Source organism: Anticarsia gemmatalis, chromosome 6, assembly GCF_050436995.1.
Source record: "Anticarsia gemmatalis isolate Benzon Research Colony breed Stoneville strain chromosome 6, ilAntGemm2 primary, whole genome shotgun sequence".
In the NCBI taxonomy this organism is placed as follows: Eukaryota; Metazoa; Arthropoda; class Insecta; order Lepidoptera; family Erebidae; genus Anticarsia; species Anticarsia gemmatalis.
In genome coordinates this window covers 6,712,426-6,737,363 of record NC_134750.1, presented here as the reverse complement: position 1 = coordinate 6,737,363, position 24,938 = coordinate 6,712,426, and the positions used below count along the sequence as shown (strand labels likewise).

Here is a 24,938-nt window from a genome sequence, read left to right as displayed (position 1 = left end):
TAACTACATTGTCTTCGCTTGTTCAATAACGATGACTTAGTTTTATCCATAAACATACATGCCTGAACACTTTTTGCTTATGAGTTGGTACCACAAGTACCTACACTAGCCGATGTCTATAAATAAAAATATACTTGACTGAAATTATCTGACATATTTACAAAGAACCTCAAAGATATGATCAAGTCAACAGGAAACATCCCTGTCGCGAAGTCAGTTATACCTAATAGTCCTTTATAAGGAAAAAAGTATAAAAATATTCCAATATATTTCTTGCTATCGGGAAACGCATGTATCTTCTAAAGTATTTCTTGGTAGAAATCCCGTTACAGTATATTGCGACGATGTTAGCGAAGTGCTAAGATGAAGTAAGATCAAGGAAAGCCACACGTGAATCCATTTAGTACCGAACTTTACAAGTTAGTAAGTGATTATGGAACATATTGAGGCAAAACTCCGCTTATTCAATAGCCGTTTTATTGGTTAAAGGAAGAGTTATTGGTATGTTTATGTTTACAAGTTTAGCAGGTGCTAGTAAATTAGGTCGTACTTTCCCTTTCAACGGAACGAATATGTCGTCGGTGTTCGTACAGTCGTACATTATGTGTAGGTACTTGATAATGTCTGTCTGCAAAAGGCGAAAATGCCCGTTACCACTAAGTAATGTTTATTTATAGCTCGTAAAATGCTCCTAAATTATAGCGTACAACCCTGTACAAATGCCTTTCCGTGACAAATTTCTATTAGCTTTCAACAGAACCATTGTTGGAGAGAATCTAAATCGAACTGTGTATCGACTGTAATTAGTAAACATTGAATGAATTCAGAACCTAAATTGTGTGTTTTGTGCTCACTGAATAGAAACGTCAAAGCTAAATGATCCCATTTTATAAACAACTATTCTATTGTAAGCAAAGTTGTATTTTGGAAGCTAGAAGCGATAGAATTTCATCGTAAATGGTAGATTTACGCGCAATATTTTCAAATGGTGACTATTAATCTGCAACATTGATTGTGAGAGATGCGTGCTCTAGACTCGAATAAAACAAACAAACAATACATTGTTACCTAACACGGAGGACAACTCGAGTGAAGAACGAGAGAATTGGGACGACGCGGTCACATCTCGACACAGACACTTGAAAGGGATTTCTTTACCCCAAAGCTCGTTTAATGCTCAGAAAAAACATCAACTTTCCCGTTCCGACAGTAAATATTTGTAAAGTTATCGCGATCTATTCATAGATATGTAGCAACGATAAGTATCCTCTCGATCTGAACAAGTAACGATGTTTTCTACTTACTGTAATAAGTAATAACGTGGCTTTGCCAAATTACAGGTATTTGCTTTAGTTTGTGGTCATAACACATTTATGTTGACCCCTCAACAGACGGCTGGAGCTATAAAACTTATGTAATAATATGTAGAACTTGTAGACACTAAAACTTATGCTCTTAGTTACAACGAAATAAGGGTAAATGAAGATTGTTTGTGCAAAAAATTGTGAACGTACTCTCGACCCAAGTTATGAATTTTAAAATCTTCACAGGGAACAATGACTGAAATTTGGTTTTAAAATTCACAACATCGGTGGGATTCTTTTTACTGTTGGGCTTTACTGTCCCGAACAAACCGTTTTAGACACTTCAAATATTTGTAGAGCGTTAAACTGAAAAGCTTCCTTGTAAAACTTTATATTACCTACTGCATTGCGAATTTTATTCACCTGCGGATAAAACAACTTTCAAATCACCCGGGACCGAACGATACCGATGGTTTGCTTCTACAAATGGCTGGAAAGAATTTTATTTTAAAGTTTGTCTGTGGAAATTTCTTGGCAAGCATCTACCTATGCTATAGTATAAATTATTTATCTGTAATATATGATACTGTTGGAGTAAGCCAAAAGACAAATTGAGTTGTTCAATAGTATATAGACTCCGTCGATATCGTTCTTCTGAAAGTAAAATGTTATATTGGTAAACATAAACTTTTCAAGAGTACTACTGCGACAAAAATAATTTAAAACAATGGATAAATAAGGTCGCAACTTAGCGAAAAATAATATATTGTAAACCTTTAAAGGGGAACGAAGAGATGTGTAAAATAACGAACTAAAGCTTGTTTATAATTATTATGATAGGTGCTCTCTGAAAGCACGGAAAAGCCTTCAAAACTTCACCGTACGGTAGTACAATTTTCTGTCCGTTCCGTATACTTCGGACCATTATTTTGTACAAATTACAGCACGTGTGGCCTGTTAAAACGTGCACACGTGTATAATGTGAACATTTCTAATAAAACTTTTGTATTTAAATTGAACTGCGTTTGTCCAATCAACCAATATTGTGAGTAAATACCTTACGACCGACACACTATGTTATTAAAGCTTTCACTACTGAACAGGCAAAAGTAAAGCTTATATATAAATTAAATAATGAATTTTATCTGTCAAAAGTCACTTTATAAATACTATAATACCATTTGGATTAAGACAAAGATGACTCTTTTTATTTCATCAAACTTAGTGCATCAAGTACTAAATAAGTTAGACACATTTACACGAACACACTAAAGTCTCTCACAAAGAAACAAGTTTCAGTTTGCCCGTAAAGTGATCCGTCTTGAACAAACCGTCTGTAAATTGAATATTTCGTCAAGTTTGTTTAACTAAACACGTTTATAATCAAGTTTCATCAGCAAACGAAGCAAGTAAATGAATCTGTCTTAATTATAAGCGCCAAGGTTTCCGCTGTGGGACCTTTAGGCTAATTAGCGCTTTTAAAGGCAATTTGGCTGTTGATAATAGGCCTCTAAATAACGTACGCCATTTAATTTGGACACCGAAATATGTATAACAGCCATAACAGCTTTAAATGGCGCTCGAACAGAAATGGTCGACTCATTTTGGTACGAATAAAAGGAAATGAAATGAATTCCGCGTGACATAATAGGTACACTGTGTATAACTGATGGTAGAGTTAGGGGAGCGGCAGTAAATGTGCATGATTTTTTATCAAAATATACCTGTAAACAATGCAATTTGAGTTTACATTTTAGTTATATGTTAAGGTAACATTTTTTTTTTCTTGTTTGTTAGTCAAATCATTAACGACTAATATTACTATTTCAATAATTACATCAAAGACTGCAATCCGACTTTCTTTTCAATTAAATGAAACTCGGGACACCTAAATGCACTTAAATTAATAAAACTTATGATAAGAATTCTGAGAGAATAAGCCAAAGGAATAAAGGTTTAATTGAAGAAACTCCAAAGATGCTATCTAAAATGCATTAGCCGTCAACGAGGCTAAAGTAAAATCGGCTCGTAAAAAGTCAAAGAAATTAATTTCATAGCCACTTCAGTGCAGACAGGCAAACTTAACGTAGCTTTAATTGAGTAATAAAATGAGTATAAAGGCTCCATTTCGTTCAACGTTAAGCTGAGATTTGTTTATGTCTAGGATCGATCTTTATAGAAAAAAGTAATTGCACATTTAAATTGAAGTTTTAACACGCTTTTTTATATTACTTTTTATTGCACGGTATACTTATGACCTATGCCTAAAAAAATATTATGCTGAAAACGATAAACTATTATAACAACGAAATTTTCCTTCTAACCATAACTATTCTGTTATAATTATACTTTCAATTGAAGGACTAATAAACCGACTACCTCATTACAGTACAATTTTCGAGCAATAACCATTTTTTTTTAGAAAATGCATCGCTACTTTCTTTATTTTATACGTAGGCTGGAATATAGAGTTTAGATAAAGTGTAACGACGTCATTCTCAACACGGCTTTCCCCCGTGAATACCGGGCAATCCGATACCTTATCCGAACAACATACCTAGAGCAGCGCGGCTCATCTCACCTCCCGCCTCCGATCGGTCAATCACTCGTTTAGATAAAACCTCTTTATCTACGTACGTTCCATCGACGCCAAGGAATATTGAAAATTTTACACCCCACAGAATAAAGTTGAAATTGAACTGCGGTTAGTTTTTTTTTCTATAAAAAATGCGAAAACTTTGATACGTTTGATGAAAAATTCTCAAAGTATATTTATAATTCAAATTCACGGGCGCGAATTTTTAAACATTGTCTTTTATCGTTTTAGAAAATATAAGAATACGCGCATAAAATAATTTAAATGTTTTTAAATATAATGCTGTCGCATAATATATTTTTTATCGAGTTAACATTAAAAGTTTTAACTGTGTTCTTATCACACCGTCGCTATATTTTTCATACATTAAAGCCAAACTTAGTTCCCAAGGCATTTATTATATTTAAATTGCTGACCTACTTAAAACTTTAGCTAAAGGAAAAGACACATATGAATATTTTTGCAACTTATTTGGATCATTTCCAACTTTAAAAAACTCTAATTAAAAAACGTACTTCGTCGAATCCTTTGCCTGGTGGCACATCTGGCAGACGAAACGTACATAATTGATGAAGATTCTTTATTAAACTTTTAATGTTTTATTTTAGTTTTATGTTCTAGACAGAGCCGACAAATTAATATGAATTGCTGTTTGAAAGTCGATAGTAGTCACAGTCGCGCCGCTGAATCTGAATTTAACTATCATTTTCTGTAGCGAAATAATGAACTACGCAAGAACATTTAAATTGTATACCGCCCTACATTACATAATGAGTGTTTTAAATTGGAAACAATATATTATAAGGTAGAGTCTGTGTTGAAAATAATTATTTAGTGTTATAATGAAACTTATATACCTATATAATGGCCTATTTATATAATGCAATATAAAAGTATAAACCTTATTCCAACGTACGAAGATATTTTGTTTCCATACATGGGGACTAAAGGATTGTACAGCGGATTCCTAGTTATTTATTAATGCAATTACGAGCAAGGATTAGCATGCCGTTACAATAATTAATAACAACATTGTTCGAGCTCTATACAGATGTCATACATTTGAAAAACTACTATTTTTTATTAAACTTTGACTCAAGAAATCTAGCGCTTTTTGTTTAATAGGGTCTTGGTCAAATAGTACCTAAACAAAATTCTTATATCACGACCTTTTATAGATAGACCTACCTACTCTGACAGGCATTTTTTTTAAACGGTATTTACAAATTGTTATGGATTGATAATAAACATGCACAGGATTGCGCGAGTACATTTTCTAACATGAAACGAAACAACTCAAAGGAATATAACTATCTATGAAAACAATATTCTAAGCTTTCAATTGCATTGATGAACACACACCTGACGTTCGTTTTCATCTTATTCTATTTTATAAACAAATACATATTGTATACATATAATGTATAAATCAACTAATTTAGTATCGTATTGATCGCACGATGTCCATATGTTAAACAATAAATAGAATATCAAAGGAATGCTTTTGCAGCATTTCGGTGCAAATCAAAATATTAGTAAGTTCATAATAAATGTAATAAATTTACGTCATTAATAAGCAAGATCTAAAAGCCCAAAATGCAATTAAAGCAAAGCAATACCATGTAGGATTTTATTCTGTATTAAAAATAATACCGCTTAATCAATAATGGGTATTAAAAAAAGAGAAGAAAATTTATTGCAATTTTCCTGAAAATGTTATTTTGCGACGTGAAAATGGGTAGTAGATATCTTAGTTTCTAATTAACGCATAAGTCTAACGCCCAGAAACCAAATCATCGTTTAAAATCAACAATGCGCCGAGCCTATCTGCCTTTGACACGAATATTTACTTCATAAAGAAATAGCAGGAACAAAAATAAGTAACATTACATCCTCGCCCTTATTTTAGTATTAAAATAAAAACGAGATTGAAAGTGAACATTTGAATAATATATCGCAATAACATTTAGCCCGTTGAAAATTCATGCACCGTTGGCTCTAAGTAGCCTGTAGTTTCCTTTTAGCTTGCGAAAATAAGCTCTACCTTAACATGTTTATTTAAAATAAGAACTGACTGTAATGCAGACAACTATTTACTTTTTCTTTAAGTAAGAAACTCTTAAAGGTTAATAAAAGTGAAGCCTTAAATAATCTTACTGAATCCGCTGCAAAACATAAAACGGAATGAGAAATTAAAAAATCATATTGTTCTCGCAGGAAATGTTTAAAAATGTATGTTAATTAAATTGGGCGTATGAAATAATATTACGTTTCCTCGTTTCGTTGTACAGCAAGTTTCATTTCATGTAATAGGGAGAGCGTTGAGGCTCAGAAAGCTTTGTAACATGTTCTGATAAATGCGGACGGTGAAACGTGCACGTCTCGGCTTTATCAGACAACCGATAAATGCAGCTCACAGGATTCTGTGGAAGCCGACACGGAGATTACACGAGGCCGAACAAAAAGACACAGATGTAGTTGAAACGCGAACGTTTTTAATATCAAAAATGTTAGTAGAGCCTTCAAATTAAATTGGAATTCATTGTCATTTTTTTAAATCACTTTGTCAATGAGATTGTTGCGTTTAGAATGTTCAATATTCAATACGTTTTGATAGTTAAGTAAAAGTAGCTACTTAAAAATGTCTAAATTAAGGAATAATTAAATTTAAATCATACTTTAATACTACTTACTGAGTCTTGATTAAAAAATGATAACCTCAAACAATAAACTTTAGGATTCAATTTAGCTAAGGTAAAAAAATGCGAATGTCTAAAAACTGAACAGTTATCAAAGTTGCGTGGGTGTCCAACAATACGGCTCTGCCAACCCCTTCAGGCATGCCCCTCGGTATTAGTATATCACAGACGTCACAATTATCTTACAAAGTTACATCTTTTTATGTTTACAAATGATTCATTTAATGTTATTACAAAATAATGTATTATTTTTATCGCATTTTGAAGCTATGTTCACGGAAATTGCGAAAATGCATGCGAGATTTCATAACAGCTTCCACGCTCCATGGCTTTAATTTCATTTTCTATGAATAAATTATCTGAGGAGTTTTAAAAACAAACGAAAACTTTTCTTTTTCACAAAGTATGTTATGAAGGTATATATTATATGCTATCAAATTGACAGGGCTTACCAATTAAATATAAGTATATCGATTGTTTAACAGTAGCTTTAGTTTTGAGTTAATTACAACTATGTACTCACCGTCCGTTATCTTCAAACATACTTCTTCATTCACTTTTTGATTCTCACATAGCGTCCATTAATTTACAACACTAATATTTTAACACAACTTTCATAAACGCAATATAATTATCTAAATTACTACAATAAGCCTTTTATGTTTTCAATTCTATTGTTGCTAATGGACGCAGGTGCCCTCTTCGCCGGATTAGGTCCGACGAATTAAAACGACATTTAAATTTCCCTAATACCACCACGTTTTCACATAAAAAGATAATAGCACAGTACGGCGAGGTTTTTTTTGTAATTCATTAATTTGAAATTAGTCCATCCCGTACCGTAACAGCGTAAATAAATAATGAAAACATAAGTGGAATCATCACTGAAAAGTGTGAGTAGAATTTAATTGAGTGATGTATTGTGGTATGAGAGGGTCTTGATGAGTGGGGGAGAGTATCGCGAGGGTGATGGTAGTAGTTGGTGCTTACCATGGGTCATGATACCGCGGCGTGGTCTGGCCGAGTCGCGAGCGGCGGCTCACGCGAGCAGACTGTTGCTCGCGGCCGGGCCGAGGCTGCGCGCGCACATTCAGAGGCTCTGGCCCCTCCCGCCCCTCACGAGCCGCCAGCCCGCCAAGCCGCCACGCGCCATCCTTACACTGACATGCTCTCCTTTGTCTCCAACTTAATTGTAACATTATCTGCGAATAAACTCGTCTGTCTCTCACTGACGACGGAGTTAAGTGACAAAAACTTATTGCTATGATGATCGCACCAGGCGTACACCGACATATTTTGTCGGCGTTATTATATTTTCTTATCTCTGAAAGTTAGGTTTTGCTTTCGCTTAGTAAACATTGTGGCAAATATAATTTGTTAAGGTCTTGCCTAACGTAACATATAAAGTTAAAATGTATGAACATAAGATTCGTTATTAAATACTTGATATAGACGTATTGAAAATAAAATAAACACGTTATTAAAAGAGGCTGCTAATTAAAAACGTAGATTAAACTGTTTTATGGTAAGAGTATTTTGTTTGCTTTATTATTTCGTGTATTGTAGAGAAGCAGCACAAACCAGCTTTAACAATTTAAATGTAGGTACGAGTGATTGGAAAATTCGGAAGAAAATGTTTATTGAAAGAGAAAAACTATAATTCATTAATGTACGATGAAAGTACGAAAGGAAAGGAAAGAAAAAATAAAATAAAGTCATCAAATAGTAGGTGATTCAAATATAAAACAATAGAATATAAGCTGTTAAAATCTCACAGATACTTTACAGTTCAATAAAGTGAATTTTATTTCTTATCATTTGCATACAAATGCGAAGATTATGCACATATGTACATATACCTTAATTCAATGTATACCAATAAAATTATTGTACATGGTGAAAACAAATATGAGTAATGGAGGAAAACTACTTTAAATATCGAAGAATCCTTGGTTCACCGAGTGCATGCACATGCTTCTATTTTCTTTGTACTTAATTCTAAGTAAAAGCTCATGTGAACAAAATTGGCGCTCTGTAAAAATAAAAAAAATATGATTTACTCTTCATACATATCTACTAAATTACTGAGCCTTTGATTAATTTTAATACGAGTTGCTTCGTGAATGTTTGTTTATTATATGATCCTAGGACGTCAATAAATCAAATCAAATGCATTGCATCTCTCATGCATCATGCATTAATGTAGCAATGTGTAAGTTCAATAAAATAGATATTTAAATTGTTGAAGTTCTTAGAATATAATTACAGGCTGCATTTGTGATTAACTTTGTCTTCTAACTTTTGCCCTATATATTTTTTTAACCGATTAATGTTCCACCGCTGAACAAAGGCCTCCTCCCAAAAAAGGGAGGAGTCAGGCCACGATTAAAAAGAGACCTATTACGAAGTAAAAATTTACTAGAAACTTATCTACAATGATATACCTGCGTACGGAATATTGTAAAAATATATTAAAACAAAACTATAAAAGTAAACCACACTCATCCAAAAAATTGGTGTAAAAAATAAAAAATTGGTAGATCTAATAAAATGTCTGATCCATAGTCTTATTCCATATCATTGTCATTTAAGTAGTGATTAAACTGACTGTCCATATCCATTATAATTTTCTTGATTTTCATTGCTGTCATATTGTAACATAAAGCTTTGTCTCTTGGATCGTTCCAGCCACCCTTCGTGTCAATAAATTCAAAGGGTACAAATTCATCATACTCTAATTCAATATTATAGAAAATTTCTAGTTCAATGGGAAAGAAATTACCTTGATTACGTTTTTGCATTTCAAGTACATGATAAACAGTGTCTTTCATACTATACTCCATAAACTTTTTGTAAATACCGGACTCCTCTTTTAATTTATATGCCCTCGGAATTATACTAGATATCACTTTAAATCTGCTTTTATCTTTCTTGTTTAAAGACAGGTAGTAGAGAGATCGATACCAAGTGTAATCGTCAACATTACAATAGTTATAATAATGTGCAGTTATGCTATTCCATGATTTTAAGTCAAAAGCCAGCACACTGGAATGTTGATCCGGATCCCAAGACTTTATGTCAGCGCCATCCGTCTTCGTTGCAAAGAAATCTTGCTCCCCTGCTGTCTCTAAAGACACAAAATCACAATGGCACATGAACCTGCTTGTCTGTTTCATTAGTAACGCCATGTAAAGAAAATCTTCCATTAGAAACAAATCATCGTGCATAAATATAAAAATCCCTTTGTGATTTTGAGTATGCGATATTTTTTCAAATACTGTGTTTGCAGTCCACCACCAATAATGTTTAAATTGAGCCAAAGCAGGGTCTCTGTATCGTCCATGTATGTCAGGTGAAAATGCTCCCGTGCAATTCGTATACATAGCAGTGTCTAATTCCATGTAGCGAGTGCAGTCGCCTAACGTAAAGCCTGGAAATTCATTTCTGTATACTTGCAGTGAATATGGATAAAATATTTGCAAAGTTCGGGCAAAGTCAATTGATTTTATTAAACTATTAACATTTTCGTCAAAGGACAGATGAGAAAATATTAATAAAGATTCTGCTATTCCTCGAACATTTTGTAAGGACGCCATCAGGTACTTTAGGTGAGGTTTAAAGGCACCAACGTATATAACTAAGACAGGTGCAGCTGGTCCCACAGGTCCGTAAATGTCTTGGTTCAGGATTTGTTCCTCCCGATTATATTTAACTATCAACTTTTTTAGTATGTCGACTGGTATCGTGTTGACAAAATTTTGTTCTTTAAAATCAATAAACTTCATTGCATTCTTGGTAAGCTTCGTTTTAATTTGGTCATCTTCATCTTTCCTCATATTATAAACAAAGTACAAAAGTATAAAAAGTATTAAACAAGTTATATTCCCAGCTTTTAGAAGAGTCTTTTGTAATCTTTTTCGTCTCATATTTCTTGATATAAAAAAACATTAATGTAAATAAATAGTAAACATGTAAACAATGAAAACTACGGATCCCGTCATCGGTGATCTTAACAAAGACTAGAATGAACCCATAGATTAATCCGTGCAAAAGAGGATTGCAGGGCTGACGCAAATGTTCAAACCTCTTAGCTCATGGAGCCGGTATAATATTTGCTAGTAAAGTGTGTATGAACTTAGTGCCTGCTATGATTATACGACATATACGGCCTGCATTACAACATGTTTTGTTAAAAAAATAGAAGGAAAAGAAGCATGAAGTGAGGATTTGCATTATTCTATTACCAGCTACAAAAAAAATATTAAATGTTTGTCTGTGTAGAACCGTGACATCTTATGTATTTTCAGGTAGCTACACTACCTATGTTGTTTGTTTTATATGAAAATACACTACCTGCCCGAAGCACAATTTTATCATCTGGGTCTAAGTAAATAGTTAGTAAATTTGTACACCTAGGTAACTATGTATATAGACTTTATATTTATTTTCGGTATTTCGTCTCAAGTTTAATTTAAACCTAAAAAAGGAAGCATCAACAAAAATCCGCATTGTTTCAGTATTGCGTACGATGAATATCACGCCCCCTATACGCTGAAGCTAAAATTACAAACTCGCGGCGCAACCTAAAGGCAGGAGGTGTCAGAGAATCGACTTTGAACAAAGGCGTAATACTAAAAATGATTAACACACACCTAACGCCACAAAATAAATAATAAATATTACCTACTTTTGGTTCTCTACTTTACTGGACCTCTTAAAATACCAATATAATGTATATTTAATGAAGTATTCAGAAATATTTTTCTGTATACCTGTATAGAAAATAATATTTATTTTATTGCGAACTATTGCCAGTGTTCATTCGGTATAAGATGATTATTACGTGCATAAATTGTATGTGTGAGTAACACATACTTACGCCCTAGAAAGACTTAGCCTAACTAAGTCTTTCATGAAGCATTTCTGTAACAAGACTAATATCAAGAAAAAACCCAAATCTAGTACATCCAAACGTCCACATGTACAATATTAGTACGAAAGTACGTATTTCTAAGTAGGATATCAGTAGATTTCTATCAGTCTAGCTCACCATAGCGCATGGTCTCTGTAGTATGGAATCAGACAACTATGTCAAAATTCCTATTTTACAGATCATTCAGAACTGTATTTTTTACAGTACCCATAGTGAAAGCCCTGTCAAAATCAGTTTAGATTAACGTACCCGTACAAACAGAAAGACAGACAGACAAATACCTAGGTTTGTAATTGAATACACCTATTTGAGGTTTGTAATTGAACGTTTTAACCATTTATTAGCTTTTAACATGGATATACTTACGTGTTACATTAATTGTATTTGGGATAACGGCCACATATTATGTACTTATACTTATCATTGCTGTTGTAGCGGCTCGCTACATACAGCGACATCTACTGCGACCAGCGCGCAACCAACCACCACGCGCAGTGTGACTGACGTCACAAATCCTAGATCGCGCTATCGAAGTTTGCACGGCAACTGACTATATATACAAGTTCCCGACTACAACAGTCGGGCAGCCTAGGCCCACCAGGCACGATCACCTCGCCTGGTCGGAGGATCCTCCCTTTGTGTTGGAGGAACAAGATCACCTCGTTCCTCCACAGTGGTGATCCCGACGTGATTGGAAGCAGCCTTCACGAGAAGCAGACCAGCAGCAGCAAACCTTCGCACCCTCATCACTCCTCACTCCTACAGCAGCAGTCGTACAACTCCAGCCAGCATCTTCGGCCACACCAGGGCACTCCACGAACATGTCGCTCACGCACATGACTGGCATACCCTACGGCCTCAGCGGCATCCAACCTGGGCATCATCGTCACGCTACTCTGACGCACCCAGGGCACCGCAACGCTTCGTCTCGACTCACCGCAGACAACAAGCACCTCGCCCCGACTCACTGGGGACACTTCACCGCACACCGCACACCGCACACCGCACCTCTCCGACTCACTGGAGTTAGCGGCATACAGTTCCGACTCACTGGGACTTGCGGCATACAGTTCCGACTCACTGGGACTAGCGGCATACAGTTCCGACTCACTGGGACTAGCGGAATTCGAGTTCCGACTCACTGGAACTCATCAATGCATGGCACTGGAGAGACTGACTGACATGAAGAGAAGATCGACCTACGGTCTGAGGGGGAGTGATGTAGCGGCTCGCTACATACAGCGACATCTACTGCGACCAGCGCGCAACCAACCACCACGCGCAGTGTGACTGACGTCACAAATCCTAGATCGCGCTATCGAAGTTTGCACGGCAACTGACTATATATACAAGTTCCCGACTACAACAGTCGGGCAGCCTAGGCCCACCAGGCACGATCACCTCGCCTGGTCGGAGGATCCTCCCTTTGTGTTGGAGGAACAAGATCACCTCGTTCCTCCACACTGTCTTTCATATTTGTAGAAAAGAAACACCAGACAAATACTTACTAAAAAGCTGCTTGTTTTGATGAATTTCTTCATATCCCAAACTGAACATAATACTCATTTAACAAACACAGTTTCACTCGAATCCATCCACTCCACATTATAGATTGGATGGATACAGGTAGACGATTTTTGTAGTCTGTTACCTGTTTTTTTAACCGCCTTTAGCTGAGACATTATGTTCTATAATATGTCACACATTAATATTCTCTATTTGATTATCGTAATTAACAAAATTTTTATTATGTACACTATTTTTATGCAAGTCCAGTAAGGGGCGGGTTGCCAGGTTTCACACGTTTGTAAAACTAAAATGTAAATCGTCAGTTGCTTCAGACCTATATAGGTATGATATCGTGACCTCACAATAATAATATGTATATTGCAAGATAATTTTCCTTTACGTTTCATAGTCAAGTTTAGAAATTTTGTATTAAATTACTAAACACGAGTTATCATTACAATTAAAAAGTACATTAGTGAAGTAATAAATGTTAGCGAAATTCCTAAAATTATACCCACAGGATACCGTTTTTCATCAAAATACAATCGTAAAATTCGATACAAAATACATAAGTAGCTTTTATTTTACCTTTAAGCAATTTATTTACTGACCAGCAGGATCATATAAATCGTATATAAGTATAAATAAGAGTGCAACAACAACTGAATTACTTGATATTGCTTAATTTTGGTTTACTACCTTATTACAATGATATTTAAATAGGCGTGGAATGTATCCATACATTCGATTTTATTACTCTTAGTTAATACTTTAATTAAAAGTCCATAGTTAAAAATATCAGTATATTTTATTTACAGCTTACAAAACTTAAAAAACAGACATGTAATAATATTTTATTATGATCATGATAGACCGGCTATGTAGCTAAATACCACAACACAATTCATAAATACCGCCTTTAGTCCGTCAAAATGGCAACTAACGCAGTACCAACGTAACAGAGAACGGCGGAACACAATCTTATATTTAGGTAGTAATTAGGTCCTTAATACAAAGCTATTCATATCACAATATTTTTCTTTTAAATTTAGGTGTCCAAAATATCCATCTACTGTCACTGATATCCCAAGACATAAGTACAAACATAAATCAATCGCTCAACTGTGCTACATCCGGTTACTTTATTTCGCCACCAGACGGCGCCTCTAGTACGACGTCACTCGTGTATCTATAGTTTCCTTCTGTTTTGAAACCCAAGCTTAGTGATTTAGTTCCTTGAGAAATATTATAAACGCGAAAAGTGGTAAAAAGTGTATACACAGACTCGTAACGATGGAAAAGAGGGTCGCCTTGGAACTGAGAGGAAGGAATCCTTCACAGGTAAATAAGTTCTGTTTTTCGATATATTGGAATGTTTTGTCGATACGTATTTCATCAGGTACTAGATGTAATACACTAAATTGATGATTATTGTCAGAAAATCAGCTTGATTTTCGGCTTTTGTACCATATGGTTGTTGTAGAATGTAAACCTACTTCCTAATTAAAGATGTGGCATTATTATGTATAGAAATTAGCCATTACCGATTGTTACGTTTCATTCATGTGCACATAATTATTATACATTCTAATGAAGTATTTGACCAGGCAATTAAATTCTATGCTTCAATAGATTTCTTGGTGTATTAAAAACTTGCTTGTTAAGATTATACAAGCAGATAAAACATTCCTATTGTAAATATTCACATATTGAGGTTAAGTGTCGAAACTTATGGATGTCGGACGTGTTGTGTACCCTTAGAGCCAGCGAATTGTTCGGCTGAAAACCAAATTGGATGTAATCGTTCGATACAGATTAGTTTCCTTTATTTATTAGGTAATAATCGTGGCTAAAACCTAATGCTTTGAAAAAAGGCTCATTGATTAATGGGTTGTCAATGTCAATGGTATTTTTACAAAATTTACAAGTGTTTACTGTGTATTGCTTGTAAATCATAATCCCCTGTAAATATAGTTATTGCATATGGCTTTCAAAACATATATCTATAGTGTACTATTCAGCAATACTGAACAAAGTTTAAGTTTACTGTAGCTACATGATATTATTTCGCGCCCTTTCACCAAGTGCGCAAAACTCATAAGTATTCATCCATAATGGTGACGGTATTTTTTGTAGTAGTTTAGACTATATCACAGCACGGTTTTAGGTTATTAATTGATCTATTTACACATCTAACTGCAGTCATATTATTGACGCACGCCTTACCAATATAGCGGCCATTTTTATTGCGTCGCGATGATTCGTGTCATCCGCCATTGCAAAGTAAAAACGATCTTATTTGTACTCGCAATTACAACACGACAAATACATATCGTACTAGAAACAATTATATGAACACATCCCTTTCATGAATCAATTGATATTTCCCCGAAATAATCACTCATTTCATAGATTTTGCGAACTACGCCTGTGTCTTTGACAACTAACACCATTTTGACGTTTTGGTTGGCTTGACTTTGCTTTCAATAAATACTGAACAAGCCAGTTACATTACCAATTAAATGAATATCCCATTGCTTGCTACATAATAAGGTTTAATAGATTTGTAAAAATATATAAGAATTTCCGTTACATAATTTCTTTCCAACAGGTTCCTATTTTATACAACGAAAGTATAACCAATCATAACCTTGTAAGAAGGTGCTCAATGTGTAATGATCATAGGTACCTAAATGTAGCTCTATAAAACCTGCGTAGGTATAATAATAAGTACATACCTATGGCTAAAGACTTCTGTTACCAACTGATTCTGATCTGACTATTATTATTAATTGTAGAAATTATTGATTTTGTTCTTGTTTTCATTTCAAATTACCACTTTCTTTTTTGAAACAGAATTAAATATTTTATATTATCTAAATTCTTTCAAATGATTCATCATTTATTCATTTATGCTTCCCAGCCACTGAAATAATCAAATAATATGTTACTTAAATAAATAATTTATGCTAAAACTTCACTTTTTAAAATATAGGTGGCGCTTTGTATATAAATACTACATGACAAAGTACTTGAAATTAATCCATATTATAAGTTAAGCAATGTACGCTAACAGTACCATGTACAATATGGCATTTATTTAATCTCAATTATGATATTTGAATTACAGGTTAAAGAACTAAACCTAGATAACTGCAGGAGCACCAATATAGTTGGACTTTCTGATGAATACACCAATCTTGAAAATTTAAGTCTCAATAATGTGGGTCTCACTACCCTCAAAGGTTTTCCAGCACTGCCTAAGCTCAAGAAGTTAGAGCTTTCTGACAACAGAATATCCAATGGATTAAATTTTCTTAATGGCTGTAAAAAATTGACACACCTCAACTTATCAGGGAACAAAATAAAAGATTTAGAAACACTGAAGCCCTTGGAGATGTTTGAAAATTTAAAAAATCTTGATCTGTTCAACAACGAGGTCACTGCTATTGATGAATATAGGACTAAGGTGTTTGCACTACATCCATCATTAAAATATTTAGATGGGTAAGATACTTTATTTTATTGATTAGAAATTTATTTTGTTTATTAATTTATTACAGTGTTCCCTAGAGAAACCCTTCAAGGGTTTGTCTAGGGAACACTTAAACAAACCATTAAAAAAATCTAATTAGAAAAAAATATTAGGAAATAATTCAAGTTCACAACAAAACTTAACCAACTTTACTTTCATTGCTTTCTAAACAAAAGACAACTTAAATGTTCCCCTTATGTTAAAACATTTAAAAACAACAAGTTTAAAACCTATTTACTGATTGGCATGAGAGATAGGCATTAATTTACCCTAACTGGTCCTTACACATTAAGAACAAATATGTAATCTGTATTATCGTTTGCAGATTTGACAAAGAGGATAGAGAAGCCGAGGACAGTGATGCTGAGGAGGAAGATGAAATGAATGGAAATAATGACACTGATGAGGATGGTGGGTTCTGCTAATATCATTATAAATCATATATTTCATCTGTTTGTAAAACTCGCTATCTGGACTCCTTTTAAATGTTCACACCTGTAAAATATTAACTCCAAATATACTCTTAATTTTGATCTGATACAACAGATTAAAAAAACTAATAATTCTTCAAAGGCCTTTGTGTTCTATAATGCCAGAAAACAGCTGTATTTACTCATCAATAAAACTTACATGTTTCCATTTTTCATAAATCATATTTAATCACAACTTTGCAATAAGCAAAGCTTGTCATGTTCCTTCAATGGTTCAGAAATTAAACATCTACTACATTACAGATTTGGACATAGATTTGGGTCCGTTGGTGATAGATGATAGTATATCAGAAAAGCCTGCAGAGGAGAGATCCTCTTTTCCAATCGTAATGTACACAGTTTTTAGTGTACTCTTCCACATGGGTTACCTATTAAAGAGTAAGCATCATTATTATTTGTCAGTGATGCTTATGTGTTTTATTTTTGTAACAATTTTAAGGTTTTACCTATTAGAATTGGTTTTTTCTTGCGCTGGCAACACTATGTATATTAAACTATGTTTGTTCCAACTTTATGAGTATGTATAGACAATTATATTGGTATATTGTTTGCAGGATCAGATGACGAAGAGGAGGAAGATGATGATGAGGAGGATGTATCGCTCAGTGCAGTCTACAATGATAATTTAGGTATGCATTTTAACTTGCTTACTTTGCTACAAAAAAGTATATTGCCTTCACAATAACATCTCAGCCAGGTCGTCATAGTTTCCTGGTTAAGTGCCATACCTAAAGGCAAGGGCTGCTCTGGAAGCCATATAAACATTTTTGGGTTTGGGGGTTAATGGATTGACTATAAAATAACTAGCTTAGTAACTATAAAAACAAAAATCCAGAAAGTTAGGCTCTTTAATAGCAAAAGACCTTTTTATTGTCCTTCATTGGGTCGTCAAAAATGGTTCACCAGTGTAAATTGGTCGATACTGGCCGGGAGCCACTATACGGTCTGCGTTTGACGACTACTGATCTAAACTGACTTACAGTATTTATTTAGACAACATAATGCTATATCTTATAGCATTATTTGTTTCATAGAATGTAAACAAAATGGGTACCTACTAGATGACAAATTTGTGTTGTTTTATTCAGAGGAGGAAAGCTCTGCCAGCTCCTTATACGACGGCAGCGAAGTGGAGGAAGAGGAAGACGTTGACGATGACGACGGTGAGGGCGAAAACGACGCCGACGGCGAGCACAACTCGAAAGTGCAAGGTAGTAAGTAACTTTGACGTCACGGTATTATTACTTTTCTATAATAGAACACTCTAAACTGCGTAGCAGTGAAATTACCAATTTGTAACACCTACATGGTATTAAATACCAAAAGTAAAAATCCTACTCGTCCTTAACGTGTTATTATTTGCATTATACAGATGGCGAAGCAGACCGTGAGCCAGAAGAGAGCACTCGAGGTAAAAAGCGGAAACACGAGGATGACGACGATGAGAATTGAGTGTTGCCTTAAGCGGAGTTATCTTACTAGTTTGTAAGTGTACAGAGCTCCGATGCATCGGACAATAAACCTGTTCACAATCACGACATGCAGTCACCCCCCCCCCCCCCTAGACTAGTTGTCATTCGTGAGATTGATACCGACATCCAATGAGGCTAGACTCGACCGCTTTTACTATAGTGTTTGACCGTTGCACACGTCCCTCGGACGTCGTACGATTTGATATTGAAATGTTTTCTATCTTTAATGTTGATGTCTCTCTAGACATTATGTGAAATCTGTAGTTTGTTGTCCGACAGTTAATGTTTCAATTAAATTGTTTATGTAATAATCATTTTTTATTCTATTGATATGCTTAATTTAGTCTTAATCATTGAAATGGAAGTGCATGATTATAGAATTAAAATAGCTCTCATTTGATCTACAGTTATGATGATTCGTATTAATTAGCTGTAAGTGGAAGGAACATGAGTAAATTGGTAGATAAAACTATTTCATGCCCTTGGAACCATTACAACTTTAATTCTGATGTGGGCACCGCCTGTTTTTTGATGACCAAGTTAGACTGATACTAAAAAAAATAAATACTATGACATGACGTCAATTTTCTTGTAGAGAATTATTTACTATTATTATATATTATAATAATGTGAAATATCGACAACCGCGAGTTCCAGTTTAGTAGGTACAAGAGGGATATCCATGTATTTTTACAATCAGATAAATTAAATAAACCCTCATATTTTTTTATTTTCATTTCTCAGATTGTGTTATAGCTATACATACTATATTGTTTGTCACTATTAATGTTTCTTGTTTAATATATTATTTTATAACAAACATTAGAGTTATTCCAGCACACTTATAACCACAATATACAGTCCTACTGGACTTGTATCGACGCAATGCAATATCAAGTTATTCGTAATCTCACTAATGATAACTGAAGATGTTCTCAGTATAACAAAAAATCAATTCCAATGGGCGTAGTAAAATATCGTAATCCGATTAATTAGATCAAATCTTTGACGTCTGATGAGTTCAGAGAGTATTTTTCTACAATCTTTTTAAATTTTAAAAGAGCAATTTATGCACTTATGAATATCAATGAAATGTTTGGTTGATGCATCATGGTGAACGTGCCAGATATGTTGAAGAGAATTTTAGTTAATAATTTTATTATATTGTGTAAGTCATTAAGTTTAAGTAATTTACAACTTTGGCCTGTTGATATATATTATATATAATCCTATTAAGACTTTATTTCTGGGATTGTAAAATAAAAGCTAAACATGACAATTTCTTTCATTTACAATAACATCCACATTCCCTAATATTACGATCTTAAAACAAACAAATCTCAAAGAATTTTCCATCGGCGTAAAAATATTAAATAGAATACTGACATAAAGTATAAAGAAAAATAAGAGTACATACACCTATGCTAAGCCAGATGAGTAATAGAATCGAGTATATCTCCACTGTAGTGCAGTAGCTTGTAAACAAAAACTTAAAAATGTGATTAAATTTTTTTATTGAATTGTAAATTACCAATAAGGCACAACAAAAATCATCAACAGTAATGGCAGATTCAGTACAATCCAGGTAAAATAATCGTGAGCAGTGTCAACTATCTTGTTCTTCTAAAAACTGTTGTAATAACGTTTTGTCGATAGGTATGACCAAATTTTCACTTCCGTCGTAGGACCTCTTCATTTTAACCAGTTTGTGGTCTAAGAACTCTGTGAGTTGAGCTCTCAAAGCAAGGTCTGAACTTACCAAAAATTGTTCTCGACATTTCGAATACAAATCCTTGAATGGCAGTCCTAAAATAAAGCAACAGTTTATTCAGTTAAGTTTTTCATTTTACATAGGCGTTAATATAAGCTTTGATATTGTCAGTTATTGAGTATTTATATGCAGCTAAATGTTTTAGAGCACTATACAACGTGCTGCTGCAATGGCTTATTTCCTTCAACATATGGGTAGGGTTAGAGGTTAATAATCATGTAACCAACAAAAAATAACATTGTTAGCTAATTAAAAAAACTTAAATATCACACATACTAAATAATAAAAGAATGTAATCAAAACTGTAACACTGTACAAACAATCAAAGTACATCAAACGGTGCGGCAACGTCGTGTGCGCCGCCCGTCCATATGTACAGGCTGTGGATTTTTTTAATAAAGTAAATTGTTTATGAGTCGGTAATTAATAATAATAATACAAATTGTTGTACTTTAAATGACTAAGGACGTCTAGCACTACCCATTCGTTGAAGGAAATAAGCCATTGCAGTGGCACATTGTACATATGGTACACAGTAGTATAATGTGTAATATTACCTTGATAATGTTGTTTCTGGTTCTCCAACTGATATTCAATAATAACTTTGAAGATCCCTTTAGCATTGGTAGTGAGTGATTGGTATACACTCTTGAGTGAAGACAATTGTAATGCTCCACTGCGATGAGTCATTAACGAATTTTCGAACGATGTCTCTTCGACGTAAGGAACAAACGTTGTAACGTCCCACCACGTGAATTTAAATTTACTTAGCTTTGAGTGGTCCCATACTGAAATGACAACGTATTTACAACCAAAGAACCACAATAAACGCTAAACTTAATATAACTATCTCGAGATTTATTAGTATATAATAATATAATAACAATATATTTTGTTACATTTCCTTTTTATGTAATAAAACACTAAAATACTTACATAATGGTGCATTGATGTGATCAATAGTAGCAATTGTATGTACATTTTTGATCTGTGAAATACTAGCCAATGTAGCCTGGGCTTTAGCATTACGTAGCATAGTGCCATCAATATTATGTACTATTAGAAATAAATCCACACCATTTTCAGTCAGCTGAGTATCTATTAAATTGACAATATCCCCCAAATTAGCAGGCACATGATTGTTTTCCAACAGATCAATTACAATTGCTTCTAAAATACTTTTGATAGTGAGACTTGGGAAGAATCCATTGACTACAATACAAGGGAAGTCTTTCAGCTTTTGTTTTTGGAATTGTTGGAGCACTGAGCGCTTTGAACCAATTCCATATAGCACTATGTTGAAGTTTTCACTAAGTATATAAAGCCACTTGTTGAACAATTGGGTATAAGTTTGGTTAAGTTCACTGATACAATTTTTATGTTCAGCTGACAATTGTATATCTTCCATTTCATTTTCATGAAGATCCAAATTCTTTAGCCTTGCTAATGTGTGGTCTGAAGTTGTAATCTGTAAAGATATTGGTGCAGCAATCATATAACATTATTTTGTTTTACTGAATAGCAGGAAAAGTTCAAAAAACATATTTGAGTCTATATAATTTGTTAACTTAACTAATGAACAAAATAATAATGAATGTTGGTTACCTTCTTACTAGAATGCATCATAAAGTAATTGTCTGGAGTGAAAAAGTATTCTGAATCTTTAACTTTTGATTTCATGTCTTTACTCTTGACAGCTCTTCCAACTGTTTTCTTTGGTTGTTCTTCTTCCTCATCTGATGAAGCTGGTGGGGTAGATTTATCAGACTGGAATGTGAAGTTTTATAATAGTTAAACAATCAAATTAATGTGTTGTTGTGTAGTGTTGGTGTAATGATGACTAATGTCTTCCGTTCTTCCATATTTCTGTCTAATAAAGAAACAAAAAGAAGACTGGAACAAAATGCCTCTAGCTTAGATTGTGCTTTTATACATTGTCTGGGAGATGAAGTTTCAAATAAATACAAGCATTTTTGAAGAGGTAAATTTTTCCTTATTAAATGAAGGAGTAAAAAGTCCCAAGCTCACAGTAACATACCAGTCTGCAGTCTATCCATGCATTTTATACATACAATGCAGTAAAACATATTTTACTAAAAATAAGCAGATATTATAATCTTGGTGATTGTCAATTCTAATGTCATAATTACCTCTTCATCACTGCCTTCAGGTACAAAATCACTGCTGCTCCCAGAGAAATCACTTTCACCACTTTCTGATTCCACTTCATGTATTATTCCTGAAATCATATTTATATAATTCTCAGATTAACCTGACTTATATTTTATGACAAAAACAACTTCTGCCTGTAGTATAATATATGGTTTCTTTAAAGGTATTTGGAATTGTTATGCCCTGAAATATAAATAAATTGGACTATAATACTGCATGATATTTAAATCTATAACATTTTGTTTTATCAAGGAGTTTAAAGTTATAGGTATGTCTGAAATTAGGAGATTTTTGGAGTCATTACTGTTTATTTTTGGTGTATAGATAACCCATACTATATGGGTATTTGATATGATAATAATAGATTATTATTTAACAAATAAGAATTAATGACCTGGTTAACAATATGTACTTACTTTTCTTAATAATATCTTTGACTTGTTTTGGTGTGGCTTCAGATACTTTGAACAAAGGACTGTTAGCAGCTGCAGATAGTTTCTTGGGTGTCTTCATGGGAGAGTCTAGGGGCTTTGGTGAATTACTAATAGCTGCCAGCACTTTGTTCTGTAGATCATGTTTTGTGTGACGAGATTTAAACTTGAATATATCCTGACCTTCCACATCATCTTCTCCAAATAAAGCTGTAAATATTTTTTTAATAATGTAGATGTCTTTTTTACATATTTGGCTATGTAGAAGTCTGTATATTCCTGTATATTTAAAAAAAAAATATTAATTGTCCTGCCTGAATGTGGTTTATTTAATAAACTTTCACATACTTTACATTGTACAAGTTAAGTTTTAACTCAGTTTAGTAATAGGAATAAAAACTAAAACATAATGCATTTAGTAAAGTTCTTAAGTACTACAGTACTTATAATAGCATGAAGATGCTAAGACAATAAAAGATACAACAATTTAATGATTAATAAAAGTAAAATATTATTGTCAATAAAAATAAATGTTATGTTAATATCAATATAATACCTGTAGGTTTCTGTAAAACAGCGTCATTATCAATTTCATCTTCCGAACTGGAGACTTCTCTGTAAGTCTTTTTCTTTGTTGGGGTAAGGTCTAAGATATCACCAAACTTTTTTGGCCTTGTCCTGATTCTAACTGGTCTTCCTGATGGTGACTCACTATTCTCCTGACTACTGTCTGCATAGAAAACGTCAACATAAACATTTTATAATATGATAAAGTAAACCATCGCAAAGTAGAATATTTACCGTGAGCTTGAGATGAAAATCGAAGACGAAATCCACCACTAGCCATAATGTGAAATTGTTTTACGTGCGAAACTTAAAATAATCGATTTCTGTACTTAACACAAGTTTTAAATAGCCTGCATTTATTTACACTTTGCAGTTTTGCACACATTAAAATTAGCGGCAACTGACCATATGACATTAGCTGATAATTGTGACAGTGACATCTAAAAAAATAACATTTAGAGAAATGAATTGCCAGCCTTTTATGATTTACTTTTTAATTTTGTCTTTGGTATTTTATGCCTCGATAATTTTTCACAGAATCTGGCGGAAAACAGAACATTATCCTGGGTTTAATCACAAGTATTGAGAAGAGATGAAGTTTAAATCAAAATTTTCGAGCTAAGCTTAAACAAAAGTAGTTTGGTTTATAATCAAGTTCTTGGGAACCAACTCTTACCGTTTCATTGTATCAATCATTTTAGTATTTAATACCTTCATTTGGTTTAACGAGTCCTAACACAGATATGTGTAAAAAAAACGAGATTCAGCGATTAATAACACTACTGATAATATTTAAATATCAAATCTTGTAAAGTACTTTGCCTACTACATAAAGCGTAAACTATAACGAATAACGAATAACGATGAGCGCTATTAAATTCGAAACAGTTCTATAAAATACAACAAAACATCGTTTCAGCTAACGAACATGCTCGGAACTGTGTCCAAGAGTATCTAACTGCGATTGAGATGAATTAAAAAATTATGTTTCAAAATAAAACAAGCGTTGTTTTCTGCCAGGTATCCAAATCGAGTTAAATATCGGGCCCGAGATTGAATGCCTATGATTAACTGTTGTCTGTGTTAATACATTACTAACACTCGGTGAGGGAATCGGTCCAAGGATTGTTCCTTGGACCGATTCCCTCACTGCGAACCCTCAAAGCACCCTCAAAGCGCTGACTATGCTGATATGGACTAAAAAAAATTTTGCGACTAAGAAATTACACTTTTTTTTAATGCTACCAGCAATACATACCTACACTGCAACAGTTGCAAAAAAAGAACGAGTCTATGTCCATAAAAATAAAAGCTTCTTTTATTAGCATCGTTTCCCATTAAAATCCATATAACTATCATCATCTTCGTTCTCAGTTTTCCCTTGCACCCTGTATAATAGACTCGATAAGGTAATGCACGTAGGAAAAAGGTCCGATTCTCAAAGATCGCTCTTCTGCT

The 24,938-nt window shown here is 33.7% G+C and overlaps 3 protein-coding genes across 6 annotated transcripts in view; 1 reads left to right on the top strand and 2 right to left on the bottom strand.

Annotated features, from left to right (window-relative positions):
- The window catches only part of LOC142973614 (uncharacterized), a 92,513-nt gene extending 84,840 nt beyond the window's left edge, over window positions 1–7,673 (bottom strand). Inside the window, exon 1 of one of the 2 annotated variants that reach the window (XM_076115492.1) lies at window positions 7,590–7,673. The gene's annotated coding sequence lies outside the window, so the exon portion shown is untranslated. Of the gene's footprint in view, window positions 1–7,122; window positions 7,440–7,589 lie in introns of those variants that run through there. The other variant, XM_076115493.1, reaches the window with a different exon arrangement.
- A 6,519-nt stretch (window positions 7,674–14,192) lies between these two features.
- Mapmodulin (acidic leucine-rich nuclear phosphoprotein 32 mapmodulin) lies at window positions 14,193–19,818 on the top strand. 3 transcript variants are annotated; one of them, XM_076115475.1, is made up of 7 exons: window positions 14,193–14,382; window positions 16,172–16,548; window positions 16,902–16,987; window positions 17,311–17,445; window positions 17,622–17,696; window positions 18,156–18,278; window positions 18,440–19,818. In XM_076115475.1, exons 1-7 carry the CDS (start codon window positions 14,335–14,337, stop codon window positions 18,517–18,519), a joined length of 924 nt encoding a protein of 307 aa, XP_075971590.1. In that variant the 5' UTR covers window positions 14,193–14,334; the 3' UTR covers window positions 18,520–19,818. The 3 variants fall into 3 exon arrangements, with proteins under 3 accessions (XP_075971590.1, XP_075971589.1, XP_075971591.1); XM_076115474.1 differs by having other exon boundaries at window positions 14,196–14,382; window positions 18,156–18,281; XM_076115476.1 differs by lacking the exon at window positions 17,311–17,445 and having other exon boundaries at window positions 14,200–14,382; window positions 18,156–18,281.
- Window positions 19,819–20,036: 218 nt separating this feature from the next.
- On the bottom strand, window positions 20,037–23,904 carry Orc2 (origin recognition complex subunit 2). Its single transcript, XM_076115479.1, has 8 exons — window positions 23,715–23,904; window positions 23,470–23,643; window positions 22,899–23,123; window positions 22,461–22,549; window positions 21,916–22,077; window positions 21,247–21,778; window positions 20,868–21,098; window positions 20,037–20,345 (listed from the first exon to the last, which is right to left on the bottom strand). The coding sequence occupies exons 1-8, from the start codon at window positions 23,758–23,760 to the stop codon at window positions 20,146–20,148; spliced, it is 1,659 nt and encodes a 552-aa protein (XP_075971594.1). The 5' UTR covers window positions 23,761–23,904; the 3' UTR covers window positions 20,037–20,145.
- Between the last annotated feature and the right edge of the window lie 1,034 nt (window positions 23,905–24,938).

What these genes read in the sequence shown, in the direction of transcription:
- Orc2 (XM_076115479.1), bottom strand. Translation starts at nt 23,760, where the DNA reads ATGGCTAGTGGTGGATTTCGTCTTCGATTTTCATCTCAAGCTCACG. An exon ending in ATTTTCATCTCAAGCTCACG is followed by an intron (nt 23,644 to 23,714) that starts GTAAATATTCTA and finishes TTTTCTATGCAG; the next exon opens with ACAGTAGTCAGGAGAATAGT. An exon ending in TGATGCATTCTAGTAAGAAG is followed by an intron (nt 21,779 to 21,915) that starts GTAACCAACATT and finishes ATATCTTTACAG; the next exon opens with ATTACAACTTCAGACCACAC.
- Mapmodulin (XM_076115474.1), top strand. Translation starts at nt 14,335, where the DNA reads ATGGAAAAGAGGGTCGCCTTGGAACTGAGAGGAAGGAATCCTTCACAG. An exon ending in CATGGGTTACCTATTAAAGA is followed by an intron (nt 17,446 to 17,621) that starts GTAAGCATCATT and finishes TATTGTTTGCAG; the next exon opens with GATCAGATGACGAAGAGGAG. An exon ending in AGTCTACAATGATAATTTAG is followed by an intron (nt 17,697 to 18,155) that starts GTATGCATTTTA and finishes TGTTTTATTCAG; the next exon opens with AGGAGGAAAGCTCTGCCAGC.